The following is a 23,329-nucleotide window of genomic DNA, read 5'->3' as shown; positions in this document are numbered from 1 at the left end:
GAAATAAGCCATACAGAGAAAGACAGATACCATATGGTTTCACTCTTATGTGGATCCTGAGAAACTTAACAGGAACCCATGGGGGAGGGGAAGGAAAAAAAAAAAAAAAAAAAAGGACGTTAGAGTGGGAGAGAGCCAAAGCATAAGAGACTGTTAAAAACTGAGAACAAACTGAGGGTTGATGGGGGGTGGGAGGGAGGGGCGGGTGGGTGATGGGTATTGAGGAGGGCACCTTTTGGGATGAGCACTGGGTGTTGTATGGAAACCAATTTGTCAATAAACTTCATATAAAAAAAAAAAATAAAAGGAACTCAAGTGTCAAGGATTGCCTCCCTGCAAGTTTCATCAGCTAGGGAGGATTGGCCTTCATCACAGGAGAAAAGACTAGAAGTTGACACCACACCCAGACAAACTGTCACAAACTATCTATCATATCTCCCACTTATTCTTCCAAGATCCATCTTCTCTCCTAAAAATCATTTATTCTCCTTTAGGAGTCCTCCATTCCCTCTCTCCTCCCGCTATTATGATACACAAGCCTGAATTCTAAGCCACTTCTTTGAGTTACTTATTTTTTCCTGGGTCTCTCCTTTGTATATATATGGGGTGTACCTGTTAATACACTTCTATTTGTTTTTCTCTGGTTGATCTGTGTTGTATTACAGGAGTCTCAGCCAAGAATTCAGAGGGTAGAGGGAAAATTATTTTTTCTCCTATATAGGGGCAACCTCCAGCAAGGAAGCGCAGGGTTGTTGGAGAAATACCCTAGCTTCTTTATCCTCTGATTCTGAAGTGGGTTCTATGTGGTTTCTCAGAGATTCCACAGCTAAACTGCCTCAGCTTCCATTGGTAATAATCTCCTTACTGTCATACCCATTATAGGTTTTCCTCTTTCCCATCTGATTTCCCTACTGCCCCATGGTGCATCCTGGGAAAAATGAACTCCTCAATAAATTTCTTGAACCCAGATACTTGTTCAGGGTCTGCTTTAGAGAGAAGACAGAAGGATAGGAGAGACATTACAGAAGTCAAAGGAACTGCAATAGATGACTCATTGGAAGGAGAGGAGTGAGGCAGAGAAATCTAGAATGACTCCTGGATTTCCAGCTGCACATTGCAGTTCTATTGGTGACATTCACAAAGGCACTAGCCACAGGAATTCAAGAAGATTACCCCTGACACACTAAGACTGAGGGCACTGTGGGACACACAGTGGAATTTTCCACCAAGCAGTTAGATATTTAGTTGTGGAGATAGCAAGAAAAGTCTTAGCTCGAGCTATTATCTGGGAATCAGAAAGACATAAGTACTAATTGAAGCCCCAACCCCACCAAAGTGTTAGAGCTTGACTGATGCTGCTAAGGAAAGACATTTTGCTGTCCAAGAAGAGCAGAGGGTGAACAAGGGAAGTCACAGGGGGTTTATGCTAGAGAGGTCACCACCAAGACTATTAAGAAAGAATGATCAGGCAGGAAGGAATTAAAGAGAGTAGAGAATTATTCTGGGAGCTAAGAGAGGCAGGAGTCCCAAATGAATGGTCCTGGTGTCAAGTACTGCAGGGAGCTCAAGTTAGATAAGGGCAAAGAAGGGCAGGGAGCATTACACAATAATCACACCTGGGAAGTTGCAGAGAACAGCCCTGAAAAGAGAGTTTGGAAGAGGACACACCATGGTGGGCTAGAGGCATCATGGAATGAACTGACCTCAATTCTGGCTCTGCCTGGAATCCTGGGGTGAGCTTACATTCTTCCTCATGTAAACACGAAAGGGACAGCACACAAGGCCCTCAGAGGGTGGTTCTTGAAGTTCATTCAGTAGCCTATAGACTTTGCTTAGTGTTCCAAATAGAATATTGATTTAAAAAAAGAGAAAAAAGAAAAAGTTTCAGCAAAGCTCATCTGATCTCAGTTGAGCATGGAATGTAGGCAGGGCACTGTGTCCACGGGTGCGAAGAAATGAAGATGAACCAAATGCAGCTTCTGACCATCAGGATTTTGTACTCCAGTCTGGGTTTTGCAGTTATAACACAACTACTATTTTTTTTTATTTTTTTTAACGTTTATTTATTTTTGAGACAGAGAGAGACAGAGCATGAACGGGGGAGGGTCAGAGAGAGGGAGACACAGAATGTGAAACAGGCTCCAGGCTCTGAGCTGTCCGCACAGAGCCCGACGCGGGGCTCGAACTCACGGACCGCGAGATCATGACCTGAGCCGAAGTCAGCTGCTTAACCAACTGAGCCACCCAGGCGCCCCTAATACAACTACTATTAACATATAAAGTGGATAGTGGCAAATTGCAACAGAAAGCTCCATTTCTCTACATCTCTCCTGTGCCTTCCATTCTTTAAAATAAAATTTTTTGTGCAATTTATAACTTTCCTGTAAACTCTTCACAGCAAGTGTTCTGAGTGACATTATCTATATGACTTTTCCCAGGACTGGACATAAATTAATTTTAATGCAAACTCTCTTTATCTGGTTACAAACACTGAGGCCTGTGTTCTTCTCTAGGCAGTGCCATGAATTATTGAATATGATTTAGATTCTATGGAACTGTCCTTCTTCTTAACAATTCTTTGACACAGACCAGGGTTTCTACATTTTTTATTGAGATATAATTCATACAACATAACGTTCATTTTAAACCATTTTAAAGTGCGTAATTTAGTGTTTTTTGGCCTTTTTGCAGAGTTGCGCACACGTGGTCATTATCTGATTCCAGAACATTTTCCTCACCCCAAAAAGAAACTGGATACCCATTAGTAGTTACTCATTTCTACCTCATCTCCTACCCCCAGCCCCTAATCTACCTTCTGTGTGTATAGGTTTACCTATTATGGACATTTTATACAAATGGAATCACAACATGTGGCCTTTTGTGACTGGCTTTTTTCATGCATAACGCTTTCAAAGTTCAGGCATGTAATAGCAAGTATTGGTATTTCATTTTTTTTTTATTGCTGGATAATATCCCATTGTATGGATGGACTATGTTTTGTTTATCCATTCATTAACTGATAGACATTTGGCTTGTTTTCTTTGAGTATAATTCTATCTTTAACCTGTGAGGAGGTGCCAACCAGTTTCCCATGTTGAATGTACCATTTTACATTCCCACTGCAACATATGAAGGTTCCAACTTCTCCACATCCTCACAAACACTTGTTCTCTTCCACTGATACTATTAAGGGCAGATTTTATTACCCCCATTTCACAGATAAATAAAGATGGGTCTACATAGCAATCAATTAGAAAGGACAGGATTCAAATATTAGTTTTCAAATTCTTAGGTCAGTTTCCTTCCAGTGATACCACAAAGTCATTCTGAAACCATATCAACATCAAGGTGTTACAAACACATAGAAAAATGCACTGACAAAACTCAGGTATGATATAAATGACAAAACTCAGGTATGATATAACTAGGAAGTGATGTGGATTTCCAACATACAAACATGTATGTGTGTGTACATCCCATTCATTATGCTACTGGCTTACCGATGTACTCCTCAGAATATCAATGTACTAATGAGAAGCTTTCAAAGAAGATGAACTTCAATTATATTAATACCTTTAACACTGAGAGAAGATGATTCACTAGCATCAAAAGCATATGTCTTTGTAGTTCTTCAAACCGATTTATGATGTGATTCTAGCCCATGGTTCACTATATCTGGACACTTCTATTCATGCCATCAGATCAGGGTTATTGAAAAAAGAGGCAGAGTATCATATAAAGCTGAAGTATCCAATTCTTTAAACTGCTTCTTCCATTTTTCCCAAAGCATAATATCTTTAAATTTTCTTTATAGTATACGCCCTTCGAGAAATACTTATTTAAAGCTTGGACATTCATTTGATTATTATTTAAGCTTGGACATTCATTTGATTATTATTTAAGCCAAATTTGTCAAAAGTGGAAATGCTGTCACACAGGTTGTGTGACTAGAATGATAAAATTGGCAGTGCTTGGTCCCAAATTAGCCCCTGACATTTTTTTTTCTAGTGGAATAATATAAATACATTTTGAGTACTGTAAAAGCATCCTCCTCACTTGTCATAGGACACTGATAAAATATATTTTCTTGTTTAAAGCAATAGAAGTGTGTTGATGCAATATGTCAGAACCCTTACAATGGATGAAAATTTCTAGTCTAGAAAAAAATCAACCCACAAGAAGACAGGTAAGAATTAACCCTGAGAAAATTTCCTCTCTTTATTTAAATCAAAACAATATAATGTGAAATATAAATGGACACATGAAACAAATATGAAATTATCCATTTCAGATGCTTATTCTCCATGTCTCACATTAATACTATCTAGTTATTATCAGAGAGAATAATTAAGTCACATCTCTGAATTACTTACAGGAAGTCTATGATATTATATTTTGGTGATAATATCACAGGTATATAACATTATGAATAGTTCTACTGAGCTTGAATTTGAAATAATTCTCCTAAGTAATGGCTTACAGTATCCAAATGCGTGCAGGTAAACCAGCAGGCTACTTGGAAATACTGGCAAGTGTATGTTTAATTTCTATCCGTTGCCAGATAAATTAGATTTTATGAAATGCAAAGAAAGATGTTTGCGAAGTTTGCCTTTACCACCGTTTAAAAGAAAGAAGGTTTCAAATTACCCATAATTTAAAAAAAAAAAAACATTATACTGGGGTTGAGTTAGTTAAAATTCTTTTTTTTTTTTTGAGTTTGTTAAAATTCTTAATACTAAAGGTATAATCAGATCCTAAGAGTTTATTTAGACTTTTTAGCAGAGAAAATCTGTTGGAATTCTGGGACCTTCTTTCTCTAGGAATGTTACACTTTTTGTCCAAAACCATAATAGTTAGAGTGACACACATGAAGTGGTGAAAGGGAAGGAAGTGTCTGCCCACTCAGCCATATAAGTCAGACCAGTCTGGGGATCAGTGAGGCATCAAACCAACAAGCACTCCATGCCTCAAATTCTTCCATGACTCAACATCCAAATTACAATTGAAAATCCTCCTTTGGTATCCCAGCTTTCCAGGTATGAAACTCATCACTTGCATATAAATTCACCAGATTCTGCTTTTGCGTTGCTATTAAATGAGTGGTAATAAGATCGCCTTAAAATAATATACATCTTTTTTTCTCATGTATATGTTATGGGTGAGATGAACAATAAACCTTAACCAGCAGAAAACAGAGGAACTAAGACTTGCTCTGAAGAAGAAATACTGTGTAATACTGGAGGAGAGATAGCCTTCCTTCCCCCTTGACCCTGACCCACAAATACTCATGAATACACATGATTAGAGTAGCTGCAATTGCAGTTAATCAGATAAGCAAGATTTTGTAAAACTGGAAGCAGAAAGAGTTGACAGAGCAGTTAGTCTTCCCTGAAAGGCATAACCAAGAGATCTTAGTTTATGCAAACTTAGGGCAGAGACATTTTTCTGCCCTTTGCAAGAGAAAATTAAATTCAAATTTGGCTCACATTTTTGCATGTATTTTGCAGTGTGCTCTTAGGCTCTTGTGCATTACATTGTGAGGTATGTAGATTCACACTCATTTTTAAATAACGTAACTGATACACAAGCTATTGTAATTCCTCTCATTATTCTTCCCAGCTTGCACCACTGGTCCTGGATCAGCCAATGGGCAGAGAAACAAGTACGGAAAAATCAAGAATTGTGTATTTGCTTCTTAGTATATTTTTGTGAAATCATTTACTTTTTGCCATTTCAATTTAAAAAGAAAAAGTTATTTTTCTTAGGCTTTCTTGCATTTTCTTCACTGTTCAGCATTGTTTTCATTTTGAATTATATTTCCTATGTTTAGAATCTCTGAAGGTTCTATCTATGAGAATTTGTTTCTAAAATTGGGAGCGCTTGAAATTTTTAAAATAACTTTAGGAACTGCTTCTATGACTCTTTGCTGTCTTTATAGGACTAGTCATATAATCCTCTATCCTTATGGATGTATGTTACCTGAGAGTTATGTCATTAACATTTCACAGAACTGCCATTTTATGAATCTATACTCTGCTCTATTACTTATTAGCTTGTCCAATATTCAGGAATTACAGAAATGAAGTAAAAAAAAAAAGTAATGGTGAAATAATTTTTGCAGGGATGTAATAATAATAAAAGCCATAGCATTTAGACATGTTGTCAAACTATTTAATAATAATGGTTCTAATACTACTGCTAGTCATAATAAAAATTACTACAAGTAGAATATAAGCTCAACAAGCACCAAGTACTTGGAATAGTGACTAGAACATAGTAGTTGCTGAATACATATTTGTTGGACAAATTACTACTAATGAACCTTACTAATGAAACTTACTATGCAGTCTGCAAAGCATTTCATAAAAATTGTAGCATCTGAGTCTCATGAAAATGTTGGGATGAACCTACTATTATTATTTATCATTGTTATATTTTTATTTTTTTCTGTTATATTTTTAAACATTTGAGTTGCAGCATGGAAATTTCCCAAACAATGCATTCAGAAGAGATGGAAAGATTGCACTAAAATTATTCAGCTCACAGGGACAAAGATCTGGGTGGTTAATATACTGTTATACTTAAGCCATAGATATAACTAGAACACTATACTCTTTCTATGACACACCTGCCAAGCAAGTAATTCACCTTCTACACATTTCAGGAGCATGTGTAAGTGTTCAAAACAAAGATTGCTATGGTGTGGCTTAAACTGAATCTGTAACACATTTTCCATGAAAAAAAAGCTCTTTATAATTCTATTGAATAGTACATAAACAAGTCTAGAGAGCTTTCTCGATACTGACAGGTTTATTTTTATTTTCAAAGTGGTATTGGTTTTATTTGCTTTGCTCTTTTAGTGTCTCAGTTTAACAGCCTAAGAATAGCTTATATTCTATACATTGAAATTGCTCTTCTGAAAAAACATATCTGAACATTTGCAAGAAGAAATACACAGTTTAAAGCTGCTGCCTTTCCTCTAGACTATTAACCCTCTAGATATATGACAAAATTGCCCTGTTGTTCAAATCTAATGGTAGGCTCGGGACTCCGTGGTCCGTGTTTTGAATTGACTATTTTCCTCATGATACAGTAATCTGATAACTGCTGCTCAGGTCAGGGAAAAATAAAACACTCGAGATGAACGTTTGCCTTGCAAATCTGTTTATAGTTTCTATACAAATTTCACTGTAATATACTTTCTTTGACAGTGCACTGGGCCAGTAATGCCTCTGGAAGACACTGTTGTAGAAACCAGTAATGATTTTCCTGGGAATGTTCCCTAGCCTTGTAAAAGGAACTGAAAATAATTAAGTGGACAAATCTGGTTAAATTGAGATGTTTTATACTTTTTTATACTTTCACTTTAAATAAAATTTCCTTGGTTTTTGCTACCATATCTGCAGAAAGCACAAGTGACTAAAAATAATTCTTTCAAACTATAAAAGATGAAGCAAAAATTTCAGACACTCTTACAGAAAGAATTGATTATGGGCATATTGTAAGATTTTGAAGAAAATATAAGATACCTTATTTCCTGAAATGTTAAAAGAAGACATAATTTGGATGAATCACTATATTGGAAAAATATGAGGTAACTACCTTAGCAAATTGCTAACCCTCAATTTGTATTGTATCTTCTAATTGATTAACAATTTTATATACATCCAGCCTTGGGTAGCCAACTTGTCAGCTGTTTGACATGATGATTCAAAATTTAGTATCATGACATGTTAAGAAAAAAGTTCAACCACGGTGACACAATATTGTGATGTTATTTCTCCACTATGTAAGAATTACATTCATTTTCAATAACTCTGCTCATTCATAGGATACACTAGTCACATTAATTGCCATCCTTGTAACATGTATATCTTACTATACTCAAAAGAAGCAGAGAAGTTGTATGACTGAGTTCAAGAATAAAAATCTTTGGACAACCTGTGTTTAGCATATTACCCTACTGGAAACTCAGTTTAACTTAACCCAATGGTCTCAATTCAATCAGACCCATAATAAATATTTTGAGAAGACCTCTTGAATATGCTGAAATGACATCTATTAATAGTAATACTTACCCATATCCAGGAAGCAGAAAGTGTCAGGGACCCACCCACATCCTCCCAGAACTCAGAGTTCCAGTACCTGCCCATGCATAGCACCCTCCAGCAAGTCCCTGTATGTGATTCTGCCTCAGGGTTTTCTCTCAGGCTGTCCAAGGAGCAGACAGGGAAGTCTAGGGAATTACTGCCCCAGGAGCAGTCCTCAGCCAGCCACAGGTGGAGGTGAAATATAAATGGCTCAACTCCCCTCATTCTCCAGATGGGACAATTGTAGGCATGTTCTATATGGTTTTCAGAGGGCTCGCCAGCAAGAGTGAGCCTCTGTTGCCCAAAGTAGTGACTTCCTTGTAATATGACTCTTGGCTCCCTTCCCTTCCCTTTCTCACTTCCCCATACTTCTGCCAGTGCTTCCTGTCCTAGCCTCCTGAATAAACTACTTGTGCACAAATCTTTGTCTCCGGGTCTGCTTTCAGGGGAATCCAAATCAAGACAATACAATTTTTTAAAAATGAATATAATGTCATAGGGGTGATATGAAAGAGATGTAAAGGGAAAGTGATGAGGTAAAGTTCTGTTCTCGAAGTAAATACTCAGACATGGCTACCTACTGCATAGTGTAACACACAATGAATTAAGCAGCACGTATGAAAGGGTTAAACAGTTGCTTTCCTACATGGAATCACCATGAAAAGAACATCTGCAAATGCAGACGCACACAAGTGCAATGTATTGCCAACTACCCTAAGTGGTGCGGCCACCGACGGCAGGGTTTTCTCAGGACACCAGGCAAAATGCTGAGCAAGCTAAGCACAAACTTCCCTTAATTTTCATGGTGGTTCATTCATATACTGAAAACAAAAGCTCTGTTTGTAATGTACCTTGTTGTTTATAAATAGGCTTTACTTATATGACTGTCAGGCAAAACATTCACATGTCATGCAGGATAAGGGACAGTTTCTCAGTGTGTGTCTGGTCAGCCCACACATTGTAGCACCTGTGGCTCACAAAATGCTAGTGGTACCCTCCAATTGTTTTCACTGTCCAAAACCATGTTCACAAAAAGCTCCCTACAAGGCAGTAGTATAAAGTACCATGGGTTTATTTATTTTAAAAAGATAATTAATTAATTAGTAATAAACACACAAATAAGTAAAAAATAAAAGACATAAAACGGCAGAGGAAAGGAAAAAGGCACTGGATTTAGACTTTCCCAATTTAACTCCCACCTCTACTTTTTGTTAGAGGTAAGACCTTAGGCAATTTACTCATGGTCCTTCTGGCTCATATTCCACATCCGTAAAGTGGAAGAAACCACACTCTAACTCAAGCTGTTCCAAGGCTAAATGAGTAAAACACAATGTCTGGCACAAAGTGACAGTTCAAAAATATTAGCTATTCTTATTATTATATTGTCTGGCTAAATGACTGATCTCTGTAACCCAAGTCATCTCTCTGATTCATACCACCAGGTGGTATGAATTATGCAATATATGACAACATGGGTCGAGGTATATAATTCTAAGTTTTCCAGGCATGGTCTATGAATTTACCATCATTCCATGTTTTCTCACCTCCTCATCTCTGCTGTCCTTTCTTGGTCACTGGTTATTGCCAGTAATAATGACCTGATGAGAATATTATTACAGATTTTGTACCCTTATGCCCAGTTAGGATGTATTTGTACCCTTATGCCCAGTTAGGATGTATGCCCAGTTTAGGAGTGTAGGGAAAAAAGAAGAAAGAAAAATATTGATTTAGCCTTGTTCTCCCCTCTTTTGCTAAATCAAAGAAATACAAGGAGCTAGCAGGAGAATTTAAACAACAAATGAGATGATGTATAGGAACACACTGTTGTAAACTATAAAGTGAAGTGCAAATGTAAAAATTCTTGTGTTCTTGTTATTTATTAATAGTATCATTAGTCACAGAGCTGTTAGAATTCCAGCTAGGAAGGACATGGACACCTAGCATTATCTTTTATAAATGAGATAACTGAGAACCAAGACTAGATGCTGCCTAAAAAGAGATGGGGAAAGGTCACACCAATGGCTCTGTTGCAGGGGGTGCTTTGAGATGAAGTACTGGCTGGGAAATGGTGGTGCCAAGTTAGGCAGGGGCAGAGGTAACAAATTAAAGGGTCATCTTTTCAAGGCTGCAGAAGTCTTCTTGAAGAAGGGACTGCATTGATTGATGTGGCCTGTAATGGAAACTCAGATAATGAAATAAAACCAGCATTTAAGAATCTCAAGCTGAGAACTCATTGCCATGGCAACCCTCTCAGAAGGGAACTTGTATAAGAAACTAAGGCATACTTGACTACACCTTAAAATGAAAACCTACACTGCAGTGAAACAATGAAACATAGGATTTGCTTACTGTTGTAATGCTTAGAGGTTAGCACCGACATTGTAAGTCCATTGTCTTTTCCATTGGAAGTTATTTTTTAAAGTTTTTTTTTTTTTGAGATAGAACTTGTGAGACTGGGGAGGGGCAGAGAGAGAGGGAGATAAAGAGAATCCCAGGCAGGGTCCACGTGGTCAGTGCGGAGCCCAGTGTGGGGCTCGAACCCATGAACCATAAGATCCTGACCTGAGCTGAAACTAAAAGTCTGATGCAAGTCAGACTGAGGCACCCAGGAGCCCCTGGGAAGTTATTACTTCTGAAGTAATAAGGCACAGATTTTGAAAGGCATGGATTACGTTTCTAAAACTGAAACTGATGGTAGAAGAATTTGCCACTGAGGACATTCAAGGTCACAGTGCAAAAAAAAGAGAAAAATAGATGGCAAGAAACTTACAAAAACCCTTATAAAATATTTCTATGCTCACTTGAAAACAACAAAGACATTATGATACGTAAGATAATGTCTGTGCTACTATAGTGTCTCTACATAAGTCTGTCCATCCAATTGCAATTGGAATCTTTCCTCACTGCCCTCAACACTATACTCACCCCTGAAATTTCACCAAGATATTCAGCAAAGTAATATAAATAACTTCCATTTTTATGTTTTAGGTAATATACATTCAAAAAGATATTCTGTATATGTGAAGTACTCTTCCAGTCCCAAAACACCCTTTTAATTTCCTCAGGACACAGCATTGTCCCAGAAATCAAAATAATTTAGTTGTTTAATTTCACCAGCCTGACTATTCATTTCTCAAGTCACATGTGTTAGAATTCTGCGGTTCTAAGACTTGGATCCATTCTTTGACACTTACCTTTATCTTTCCCAAAGTTTTAGAAAAAATCTGTACCCTCTTTCACTTTTCTTTCACCTTTTTTTTCCTATTCCCATTTCTAGTTTAATCTTTTTCTAATTATCCCCTGCATAGTGCCTTATACTTTGCCTATCCAAGAATCAACACTCTGAAGGTTGTGGAGAACGTACACAAAGTGAATTTGCATATATTTGAATTTTGCCCAACAGGAATTCATGGTTGGAGGAAAATAAGTGAATTTTATTTGAAGTAAGTTGGAAGAAATAAAATACATGCAAAAATGAGGTCTAGAGAGCATGAAAGATTATTCAGATTTTTCATTTGAAACTTTAAGACTTGAGGAAGAATCATGATTGAAATTGTAAATTTAAACATTCATCACTATTAACAAAGCTGTGCTAATTAATAATTCACAGAAGAGATGTGCCACTGTAAAATGAACCATTAGATTTATTGATTACTTTTATCCTTTTACAACCTAAAGCAAACATGTAGACATATACTGGAAAGAAGCCACCAAGAAGAATGGACGGAGGAGAGAAATATAAGGAAACTTTATCTCTTAAATTAATAAAGGAGTATTATTTTTTTCATAGTGAAAAATTTTGTCTACAACATGTTCCAAAAATGAAATAACTACCTTACTTCTAGATAGTTATGTGTAACTATAACTTTTCCCCCTTCTCTATTTAAAAATTTCTTTTTTAGCAAAACTGGGAGGTACATGAAATTTATTTGTATCCCGCTGTTTTCTGTTTCTGTGTTTTCTGTTTCTCTCAACCTTCCTCCAGACCCCCTTCCAATTCCCCTCCTCCCTCAGGCTGAGATGCTGAGCACTTTTATCATCCTCTAATTTATGCTGCTAAAGTGAAAAGTAATGTGATAAATTTCTTCATGTTAGGGTATTAGGAAATTAATTATCTACAGATCTCATGAGTATTTGCATTTTAAAGGAAAATTGCAGAGAAAGGACAATGCCTGACCATCATAAATTACTCATTAATTATGGAATTTCAGACATCTGTGGGAAGATATTTAAAAGTGATGAGAGCTAGAGATTGCTCTCAAATCACACAATGGATATGATGATCTGGTCTATTTATTTGTCTGGATGGGCAGGAGATTGAGACAAATTATATATGTGAAGACAATCATTATACCCTCTGGGTCTTAGAAGATGCTTAAAATGTCTTGGTACTGATAAGTCTTATTAATATTTTTTAAAATAAATAAATGATCACAGTATTTGTTTTACCTCCATTAAAATTTTAAAGAATCACTTTGGAGAAATTAGAATATGGCAGATATCTCTGACCACTGTACTGTGATCCCAAAGCCTTTGGTTTAACTTTGGCAGAAAAGCAGTGCCTATCAAATATTTCATTTATTCATGGATATTTCTCTGGCCCCCATGCCACTAGACAGGGCTATGTGAATAGTTCTGGCCAATGAAATGGGAGCAGAAATGGTGTGTGTCATGTCTAAGCTGAGGTGGTAAAAAGTTAATGTATGAGTTTGCAAGGTCTCTGTTCTATGGCTGAGCAGGTTGTCAGTTTGAAACACGACAGCTGTGAGATGATGGTATGTCTATAAGCCAGGGTCTCTGAACACAGGCTGCTGAGATTTTGAGGTTATTTGTAGTTGTACCACAACCTAGCTGGTCCAGACCATTATGGCCTTTACCATATTGCTTTACAGCTACTTTGTTACATATCTGCTACCCTACTGTAAATAGATAATCTTCATTCATTTTTGTATCTTTGTTGTAAAATGATGCATCATGGGAGAAACCATAATTATATGAGTATTTTTTGAAAAGTGAAAGATTAGAGTATAAATTTAATACAGTTAATTCTGATGACAAGAGTCATATAATTTAATTCAATTCAATGCATCTACTGAGCAATAGAAGTCTATGGTATGTTCTGTACTTCCAATACAAATATGAGTTGGTAATAGTAACAATATTATTCATGCTTAGAAATAAGATGACACTAATAGTTATAAACAACATTAATACTAGTTTTAATTGCCTGAATAAATTTATTGTAAGATAATAGAAAATATATATTGGTCTCTGTCCCCAGTTCTTGACACAGAGTTCCTAAAACTCTTGTAATTTTCTAAGTAATAAGAAGCTTAGAAGCATCTGTTGTTTTAATACTTGTCTTTGACTACATCTCTGACACAGGACTCTGAAAACCCTTGTAAATTCCTAAGTAATAAGAGGACTAGGGGCAACTTTTTTTCTAATGAGGCAATTCTTGTTGGGCTCTTGACTGGGTCCTGGATGGGAGCTGGTCACTAGAAAGACCAAACAATGATTAGAAGCTTGAAATTTTCAGCTTTACCTCTCGTCATCCAAACAGGAAAGAAGGACTAGAAGTGGAGTTGATGATTGGTCATGACTGTGAGGGAGTCTCACATTAGGACAGGGTTCAGAGAGCTATCAGGTTGGCAAACACAATCATACTAGAAGGGTAAAACACCCCAGTTACACAGGGACAGAAGCTCCTATAGTTGGGGCCCTCCCTGACCTTGACCTATATACCCGTTCACCTGGATGTTCATCTATATCTTTTATCACATCCTTTAACAAACTGGCAACTGTAAGCAAGTATATCCTTGAGTTCTGTGAGCCTCTCTAGCAATTAACTGAACCCAAGGAGGAGGTCATTGGAACCTTGTATCTATAGCTGGTTGGTTCAGAGACTGAACTTGCTACTAGCATCTGAAGGGTTTAAGTGTGGAGAAAACTGGGGTTAGGGATCGGACCATTTGGGACTGGGCCCTTAACCTAGGAGATCTGACACTATCACCAGGTAATTAGTATCAAAACTGAATTAAATGTAGGACACCCATAAGGTGGCCCAGTGAATTGCTGGGTATGAGGAGAAACCTCCACATATTTGGTAACCGGAAGTGAAGGGATTTGTGTGAAAAGAAAAGAAGACTTACAGGGAATAAACACAAAATCAAGAAGAACAAAATTTGGGGGCGCTTGGGTGGCTCAGTCGGTTAGGCGTCCGACTTCAGCCCAGATCATGATCTCATGGTTCGTGAGTTTGAACCCCACATTGGACTCTCTGCTGTCAGCATGGATCCTGTTTCATATCATCTGTCCCCCTTTCTCTCTGCTGCTACCTCACTCATATTCTCTCTCTCTCTCTCTCTCTCTCTGTTCCTCCCCTATTCATGCATGTGCATGCTCTCTCTCTGAAAAATAAACATTTAAAATTTTTTTAAGTCAAAAAAAAAAAAAACAACAAAGTTTTTCCCTACACAGGGGAGAAAACAATTGAGTTTTTCCTTTGCAAATGTACTAACTGAATACTTGGTAATAATTTATTTCTGTCTTAATAGCATCTAGAAATGACATGATGAATGTTTAGAGGTCAGGTTTTCAGAATAGATGCCAAAGTAGGAATGATCTCAATCTCTTAAATTTGCCAAATCATAAAATGTGAAAATAACTTATACTTAAAGTAATATTACCAAATACTTTGATAGAGAATTACATTTTTCCAGTTGTCTTACATCCATTATCTCAACTGACCCCCATAACAGCCTCTTGAGTTAGATATATCTGAGATAACAGTAATAATTTTGTGATTCTTTGTATGTAGAAATTGAAGTTATGAAACATGTTTTCTCCTGAGGCTACGAAGTGTTGACGTGGCTTGCCTGTGGTCACACAGGGGTAACTGTAAAGCAAGCACTGGTAAAAGGGTTTTTGAGAAATTTTCTTTGACATGTATTATAAATGAGCTCAAGTTAAGTTTATTTTCTATCTTACTATCCAGGCTTTTTATAGTAATAATCGCTCCCTATCTATTTTAATAAGTCTATAAAGTATAAGCCTACACTATCAAACATATATCCAATTGCAATAAGTTGCTAAGAATTTTCCATTTTCCCCACATAATGAGGATTTGATGACATTAATATTATGATTTTTTAAGCATTATAATTTTTTAACATTGGCCAAGAACATGACATTCCATATAAAATACAAAGCCCTAGGGCGCCTGGTTGGCACAGTCGGTTAAGCGTCCGACTTCAGCCAGGTCACGATCTCGCGGTCCGTGAGTTCGAGCCCCGCATCAGGCTCTGGGCTGATGGCTCAGAGCCTGGAGCCTGTTTCCGATTCTGTGTCTCCCTCTCTCTCTGCCCCTCCCCCGTTCATGCTCTGTCTCTCTCTGTCCCAAAAATAAATAAATGTTGAAATAAATAAATAAATAAATACAAAGCCTTGTTTCCTCCTTGAAGGAAGGAAGGACAGAAGGACAGAAGAAATGAAGGAAAGAAAGAAAGAAAAGAAAAAAAAGAAAAGAAAAGAAAGAAGCGTGGAGGAAATGTGCGAGGCAGAGAAGAAGGAAGGAAAGGAGGTAAAGAAGGAAGGAAGGAAGGAAGGAAAATGGATTTTTGTGTGTGAATAAGAGACAAGACATTTGATAGAAACTCCATTCAACCACGACATAACATTTGATTAATTTAGCTGACATTTTGCTTCACATTTCGCAAATATTTTCCACCTCTATTTTTGTTTACTAATATTAAAGTGACTTTAGTTTAGCACCACCTGCTAATTTAGCACCAAGTGAGATATAATTAACCCCTCAAAATCATCATCCAAGATATTAAGATAGACCTCATCCAATCCCAGGATGATTAGAGTAGTCTCGGTCCATCTGTAGGTCATCTCATAAATGTCAATTTAACTCAGTCTATAATTCTCCCACTTCTTACCTAATAGTGGCAAGTAGTATAACAGCAGCTATGATTGTCTTAAGATCATAATGGTTAGGGATGTTTCTTTTTCCTATTAAAAGGATGGGTGCTGTTTTTACACTATTTATAGTTGTCTAGCATCTTACTTTCTCCTGTCTTTAGAAAAGGGGTCATTAGAGATGCCAGTGAATTCATTAGCCAATTCTCTTCAGGTCTCAAGGTCTATATTTGCCAGGCTAGAAACTTCTCTACATATCCATTTTTCCAAGCATTTCAGCCCCCACCTTTTGAATCAATAAGCCACATTGACAAAATTTTAATTATTCCCTAAACGTGTATGCACACCTGTTTTGAGTTTCCTTATTTTTCTGTAAAGAACAAAATCTACTGGTTCAGTAGTTTGCTTTGCTTCATTCTCTCTGAACTTCAGCTTTCTCCTCTAAGACAGAGTGGTCTTACTTACTGATTTATTTTTAAAGAAAAAAAATAAAAAAATGAAAGAGTAAAATAAAATATTCATCTCTGTTAATAACTATACAAAGGTTTAAAAGCCATAAAATTAGCTTGCAAAAAAAGTTTTGTTATTTTAAGCAAACTCACCTATGTGCACTAAAAAAGACATTTCAAAATTATAATCATGCACGAAAAGTCCAGCCACTATCCCAGGTTATCTAAATGTGTCTCTCAATGCTCCTTTATACAAGTAATAAAGCCTTCAATTTTGTGACCCCCTAAGCAAGGCTGATCCATTCAGCCTGCTAAGAAGTCAATTGTTTAACTATTTTCCTGTCCCAGCATTTCACCAAGGTTATAATCTATGTGAAAAGAATCCCAGGGATTCTGCCCAAATTAATTTAGTACTGGGTATTTACACTCTCATTTTTCTCATACTTTTATTTTCCTGGTGTAATTGATATGTAATAAACGTAGGACATGTTGCAAAAGAAAAGCAGGTGAACAAATACTTCCAAATCCAGCTCGAAGAGACTTCCTTTCATCCCAGCCTGCTGGTAAGGAAATAGACTAGACCCGCATTTTTTTGAACTCTGTCTAAACGGATAAAGCTTAGAAGGGATGTGGCATAGTTTAAGAAGAGCCAAACAGATTTAAAAAGCAGCAAATTTCAAGTTAAAATGCAAACACACACACACTTTCTTCAAAAGCCAGTGGCACAATGATTGGAAGAAAGTAGATGAGATGGCTCTGGTTGTGTGATCCTACAGTGTTAAATCCTAAACCATCATGGATAATTAAGCAAATATTTAGGGTACACAAAATAGTGACCACATCACTTACTGAGAAACTTAACCTTAGTTTTCCAAATTTTAGAAATGGTTTCCTACTGTCATTTTGGACAAGTCTGATTTCCCAAATATAAAGGCTGAAATGAATAAGAAATAAGAAACATAAAATTACTTACAACTGATCGGATGTTATTTTCTTTCACCAGCTTCAGAGATGATTTATAGCAATTTGCAAGGTCTTCCTTGTGGGAACCATTAATATGGCCTCTGGCTATTGGTCCTACAGTGTGGATGACATCTGCACATGCAAAAGGAAGAAGAAATAGCATAAGCAAGGTGTTTTTCACTTTTCACAAATTGGCACTTTATTTATTTTAGGTATTTGTGTTGGAGCCGGGAGCAAGTTAAGAAATATTGATAATGCAAATGCTTTTCTGGTAAAAGATTTTATATAGCACAGCCTCTTAAAGTAGACAATTGCCCAGGAAGGTGATCATTGTGAAAGGGCATCCCCTAGCAGTAAATTATTCCATCGTTATTGGTCAGATCCAAGTGAGACAGATTATAACACAAGATGTGAATAATTGGCACCCTGGCAAAAGACAAATCCGTGGTGGGAAATAAACTGAGAAATAACTGCCTGCAAAATGAGCATTCTGAATTGACATGGGAAGAGCCAATGCTACACATCACTTTACTTATAAATAAGACAACAGTTTTAGGCATTGTACACAATAATAAAAAAGGGCAAGTTTCTGAAAATGTGCCAAGATAATTTATAACAATCAGTGATAACCCTAAAAGGAATAACTTCAAAATATTGCTACCAGTTTCAAAATGCAACCTACCAATCCTCACATAAGTGAGGTATGCTAGGGATAACACTCCCTAGAAATTACCTAGCTTCTAATTTTTACTATATTAAAACTTTCAAAATACAATCTATACCTTTCAGCCTTTATGTTTAAAACAAAAGATTAGATTTTTTTTTTTGTACATCAACCAGTCATTGTATTTTTTAAATATCTACACACGCATACATTTTTACATTTAGGACCATAATGAAATAGAACTGTTCTGGGTTTTTTTTAATTTTTTTTAGTGTTTATTTATTTTTGAGACAGAGAGACAGAGTGTGAGCAGAGGAGGGTCAGAGAGAGAGGGAGACACAGTATCTGAAGCAGGCTCCAGGTTCTGAGCTGTCAATACAGAACTAGATGCGGGGCTCAAACTCATGAACCACAAGATTATGACCTGAGCTGAAGTCAGATGCTTAACTGACTCAGCCACCCAGGCACCCCTGAACTGTTCTAGTTTTAAAGTCAATAAGGATCATAAGAAAGAACTAAAATTATAAGCCAAATTATTTGAATGCCTAATAACATCTGCTTTCCAGTCTTATCTGTTAATCTGGATTATTAGGCCATTTCATTGATGTAAGTAACGACGACTGAAAGACAAATTTGGTCTAGTATTATCGGAATCATATAATGAAGTGAAATCATTTACTTTGATCAGTACCACTTAATTTCAACAATAATGACAAGACAAAAACACATTACAAAAGTGAGACTAGTTTTAAATTGCATAGGACATTTCACTAGCGAATAAATCACTAAGGGTAAAACCTTTGTTGTTTGCCTGCTAAATACTGAGTATATTACTTGATGTTTGAGAAAATCCCACAAATGTTGATTTCAACTTTTAACTCTGAAACAGTATTTAAACCCTTGTCAGATAATATTAAAGATGATATCTTGTGATCAAAATAGGCAAAAACATCACTAGTGAATTCATGCAGATATTCTTTCACAGGCAAACCTGGCTTAAAGTGAGGACCGCTGCAATACAGGAGAGGACAGAGGGAGATTAGGTTATATTCAGGAAAACAAAACAAAACAAACAAAAAACCTAGCACACAGTGATATCATTTTTGTGTAATAAGAGTAACAAGTAAGAGTTGTATATATTGAAGCAATACAAGCTCTGTACCATATGTCGTGAATTTTTTAATGAATATTTCACATTAGCTTCCATATTGCAGTAAATGCTAGATGAAGAAGGAAGGTTGTATTTAGCTTTTCTTCACTTTCCCCTTTGTGACTACGTGTTTGTGCCCACCTATGATATTCTACATCCCCTAATGAATCCAAAGGTAGAAAAGCTGTAGAGTAACAACACAGGATTCTACAGAAAACGTTTCCCAAAAGTGGGTACCATAAGATGTGAATTTAAAGGTCAATTAAATTTGGGAGTCACTGGGGGAAATTACATCAAAATAGCTACCTTAGTGCAGAACTTTTAAGACCTTTAGTATGCTACAATGGATTGTGAGTCTCCATGAGAGGGATACAGAACGGAATACATTTGACTCTTGAAAACTATGTTTTACAGAGTACCTCAAGGGACAAATTTATCTTTGGGAAATGTTGTGCTGGGGCAACTCTGGCACCCTCACTGCCATTGTTGAAGGACAAGGCTGTGTTTTTTGGTTCCCCTCCTTACCCATTGCCTTTGTACATCAGATACTTAATACATAAAGGAGCAATAGAATATGACCTTGGTTTCCTTATTTTATGGATGGAGAGGGTCAAGAATAAGTGCCTCGTATCTGGGATCATAAAGATGTGTCTACTTGAGCCAAGTAAAAACAGGGCTTAGAGGCATTAATGGGAAGGGGAGGGAGAGAGAGAGAGAGAGAGAGAGAGATCATAAAAGGAGGAAATAGTGACATTTTAAAGAATCATTTTTCTTTGCTTTTTACTTTAGACATCATTGTCCACATAACAAATGGAATTTATGAAACATTATTTATTCCATTTTTATAGTTTTCTATTTAATTTAAAAGTCTGAAGACAAGCAGCCAATCAATGAGCTTCCTCCTCAACATGAAAATATTGATCTCTGTATTTTATGCTCTATATTAAACTTACAACATCCAAGATCAAGTGTTATTATCGACCAACACGATGACCTCTCAGATCCACAAAGCTGGAGGCAAATCAAAGTGAGGCTCAAAAATAAATTTCCTTCATTATTTTAATTGTTCATAGCACTTAGGAGTGACTCTTCTACACTGACAAGTTCCTCTTTTCCTGTTATAAAACTCGGTCAGGAGGTCATCTTTCCAATTCCAGCTCCAGCCCTGACTTGCCAAGTGCCCCAGATGAAGCCATCTTTTCACTGGTCCCTGCCTTGGGTTCCTTATCCATAAAACAAATAAGCTGCTCAGATGATCTCTGTGGTTTCTGCTGTGATGTGGACATCATTAATAATAGACTTTGTAATGGAGCCAGGTGGAGTAGAGAATGATAGCTGGGCAGTCACAAGGAACCTTAAGCAGCTTGCAAGCTTTGTGAGTATTAAGGATCCTGTTTACATATAAAAAATATTATAGACTACCCTTTCATGATAGTAGTTTCAAAATCCATTGATTGAAAATAAGTTAGAGACAAACAGCTATTATAATGTCAATGATGCCTTGCATTAATTTACATTTTATTAAACACAATAGCATCTTGATAGTGGACACATATATGCGAGATATATGAATTCAATCCATAGACAATGCTTTCACTGGTACATGAATATGTGGATACCTTGGTATAAATAAAATCATGTAAACAGAAATGTTTAATTTGACTTCTGGTGCATGCAGGGGCTCAATTACTACCACCACCACCACCAACAACAACCACCAGCATCCAAGACATCTTGAACACACAGGCAGGAATGAGAGTTGTCATCTCTGCTCTGATGTGGAAAGCATACTACACATTAAGTCCTAAGATCCAATTATAAGTCAGAAGCCCCAGATCTGTCACTAATCAGCTGCATAACCTCAGACAAGTCACTCTTTGTGTTTCCCTCTCCAAAGCTAAAAGAAGGAGTTGAATAAGATGGCCTCTAAGATTCTTTGCTGCTCTCAAATGCAATTCCTCTTCTCTTTGCCTATTAAGAATTGATCTATAGATTCTAAGTAGTTTAATTCATTCTTATACAAATAAATGAGCACCAGTCATGGTTCAAGTTTCTCAAACATGCTTATACAACTAAAGTACAAATTGGTCCCATCCCCAGAGACAGTGTTTTAAACATTCCTATCAAAATTATAAATGTAGATTCATTTTGATCCAATAGTTCTATTTCTAGGAAGGTATTGTATATAATATGCTTACTTGTATGCAAAATGGCATTTATACAGGTCATTTACTGCAACACTGTATATAATAGCCAAACATTGGAAACGACCTAAATATCCATCAACAGAGACTAGTAAAATAATTGTACTTTATACAATGAAATATTATGCTTCTGTGAAAAGAGCAACAGAGGTATTTGTATGTGGATATTAACAGATATCCAAGATGTATTACTAAGTTAAAAAATATGCAAAAAAACTATAATTAGTATGCTACCATTAGTGTAAAAATACCCCACAGGTGAAGGAAAGAATACATGTTTCTTTTAGCTATACCTGCATAAAATATCTCTGGAAGCATTAACAAGCAATTAATAACAGTGGTTTTCTACCAGGCTAGTGATAAAAACTGCAAAGATGGAGGCAAATATGAGGAGAGTTTTAATGTTTACTTGTTAGATATATGTTTTACATTCAAATTATATGAATGCATTACCTATTCAATAATTACATAGGGCATTAAAACAAAGGGTAGATGGTTTATTAAACCATGTTCCTGGATCCCATCTACCATATCGCTATAACATACAAGGACTGTTACTGTGCTTTATAAAGATGATCTTATACCACTACAAATATGAACGTGCTCTTAAATTAAAAAGCTACAACTCCAAGGGATTTAACATCTTTATTATTTTGCTCTCTCAATAATCTCTTTATATAAGTAATTATTTTCAGATAAAAGTAGGGTTTAAATGATGGACCAAAGGGCATTTTTCTCCTATATGTCTAGTATCTATCTTTAAAGTTTCACTACAATTTTAATACGCAAAGTGAATTCCAGATACTTTACAGGGAAAATGTAGTACAGGGATATACATCTTAGATATCTCAGTAACCAAAGAATTTTAAATAAATAGCCAAGAATTTTTAGAAATGAAAAGGACAATATAGAAAATTTAATCTATTTTACCTTGTTCAGGGAACCAGAGTGGCAGAATAATACACATCAATGTGGGGAGATACAATATCACAATGACAATATGATTATAAATAAAGTTTCCCTAAGGTGACTACTTATTTGAGGAAATGGCACACATCTGTAAATATAAAAGTTGACATTTTTACCATGGATCCCATTACTTTAACTTCATAGTTTGGTTAACTATTACATAAAAACAAAACAAACCAAAACCAAACCAAAACAAAACAACAACAAAAACCCAAAAACAAACAAATAAGAACTACCCCAAAACACGGTGGCTTAAGACAGTTAACAAACATTTTATCATTTCTTTTGATTTCTCTGGGTGAGAAATTCTGAAGGGCCCAGCTACGGCAGCTGGTTTAGGGTCTCTCACAGGGTTGCTGTCAGCCCATGGGTGGCAGTGGAACATTGGGGGCTATGGAAGCTAAGAGCTGGACTAGCATCTTTCCTTCTTCATGTAGTCTCAAGGAGTCTCCATATGGGCTAGTTTGGGGTGCCTCACAACAAGGCAGCCTCAGAGTAGATGGACGGCTCACATGACAGCTCATCATTCCAAAAGCAAGTGTACCAGTGGTGGAAGCTATGTCGCCCTTCTTAACCCAACCTTGGGAGTCACACAGAATCACTACTACTATCCCTATCGGTTGCAAGCATCATACAATTCCACCCGTTTCAAGCGGAGACACAGATGGTAGGAATAACAAAGACTTTATGAGCATATTTTAAAATGGCCACATCACAGGACTTCCCCAGACACTTGGACTTTATTTTGGTTAGCATGTTTTTAAAAAGTCTTATGGTAGATATATTAGAAACTATAGAAAAGGCCAATATAATTAAATGTATTTCCATGCAGCTATTATAGAAAAGAGTAGAGATTCCTCAAAAAATTAAAACTAGAACTACCATATGACCCAGCAATTCCACTACTGAATATTTAT

The 23,329-nt window shown here is 36.5% G+C and overlaps 1 protein-coding gene across 1 annotated transcript in view; it reads right to left on the bottom strand.

Moving 5' to 3' along the window:
- Positions 1 to 23,329, bottom strand: part of MACROD2 (mono-ADP ribosylhydrolase 2) — a 2,039,958-nt gene that overhangs the window by 731,559 nt on the left and 1,285,070 nt on the right. Inside the window, exon 6 of the mRNA XM_047069512.1 lies at positions 17,436 to 17,557. Within this exon, the coding sequence (XP_046925468.1) occupies positions 17,436 to 17,557 (122 nt within the window). The remainder of the gene's footprint in view (positions 1 to 17,435; positions 17,558 to 23,329) is intronic.

The sequence above is a fragment of the Lynx rufus genome, unplaced genomic scaffold (assembly GCF_022079265.1).
Source record: "Lynx rufus isolate CCGP_SWC_20201006 ecotype Redwood Valley unplaced genomic scaffold, mLynRuf1.p SCAF_8, whole genome shotgun sequence".
Taxonomy (NCBI): Eukaryota; Metazoa; Chordata; class Mammalia; order Carnivora; family Felidae; genus Lynx; species Lynx rufus.
This window is presented reverse-complemented; position numbering and strand designations above follow the sequence as displayed.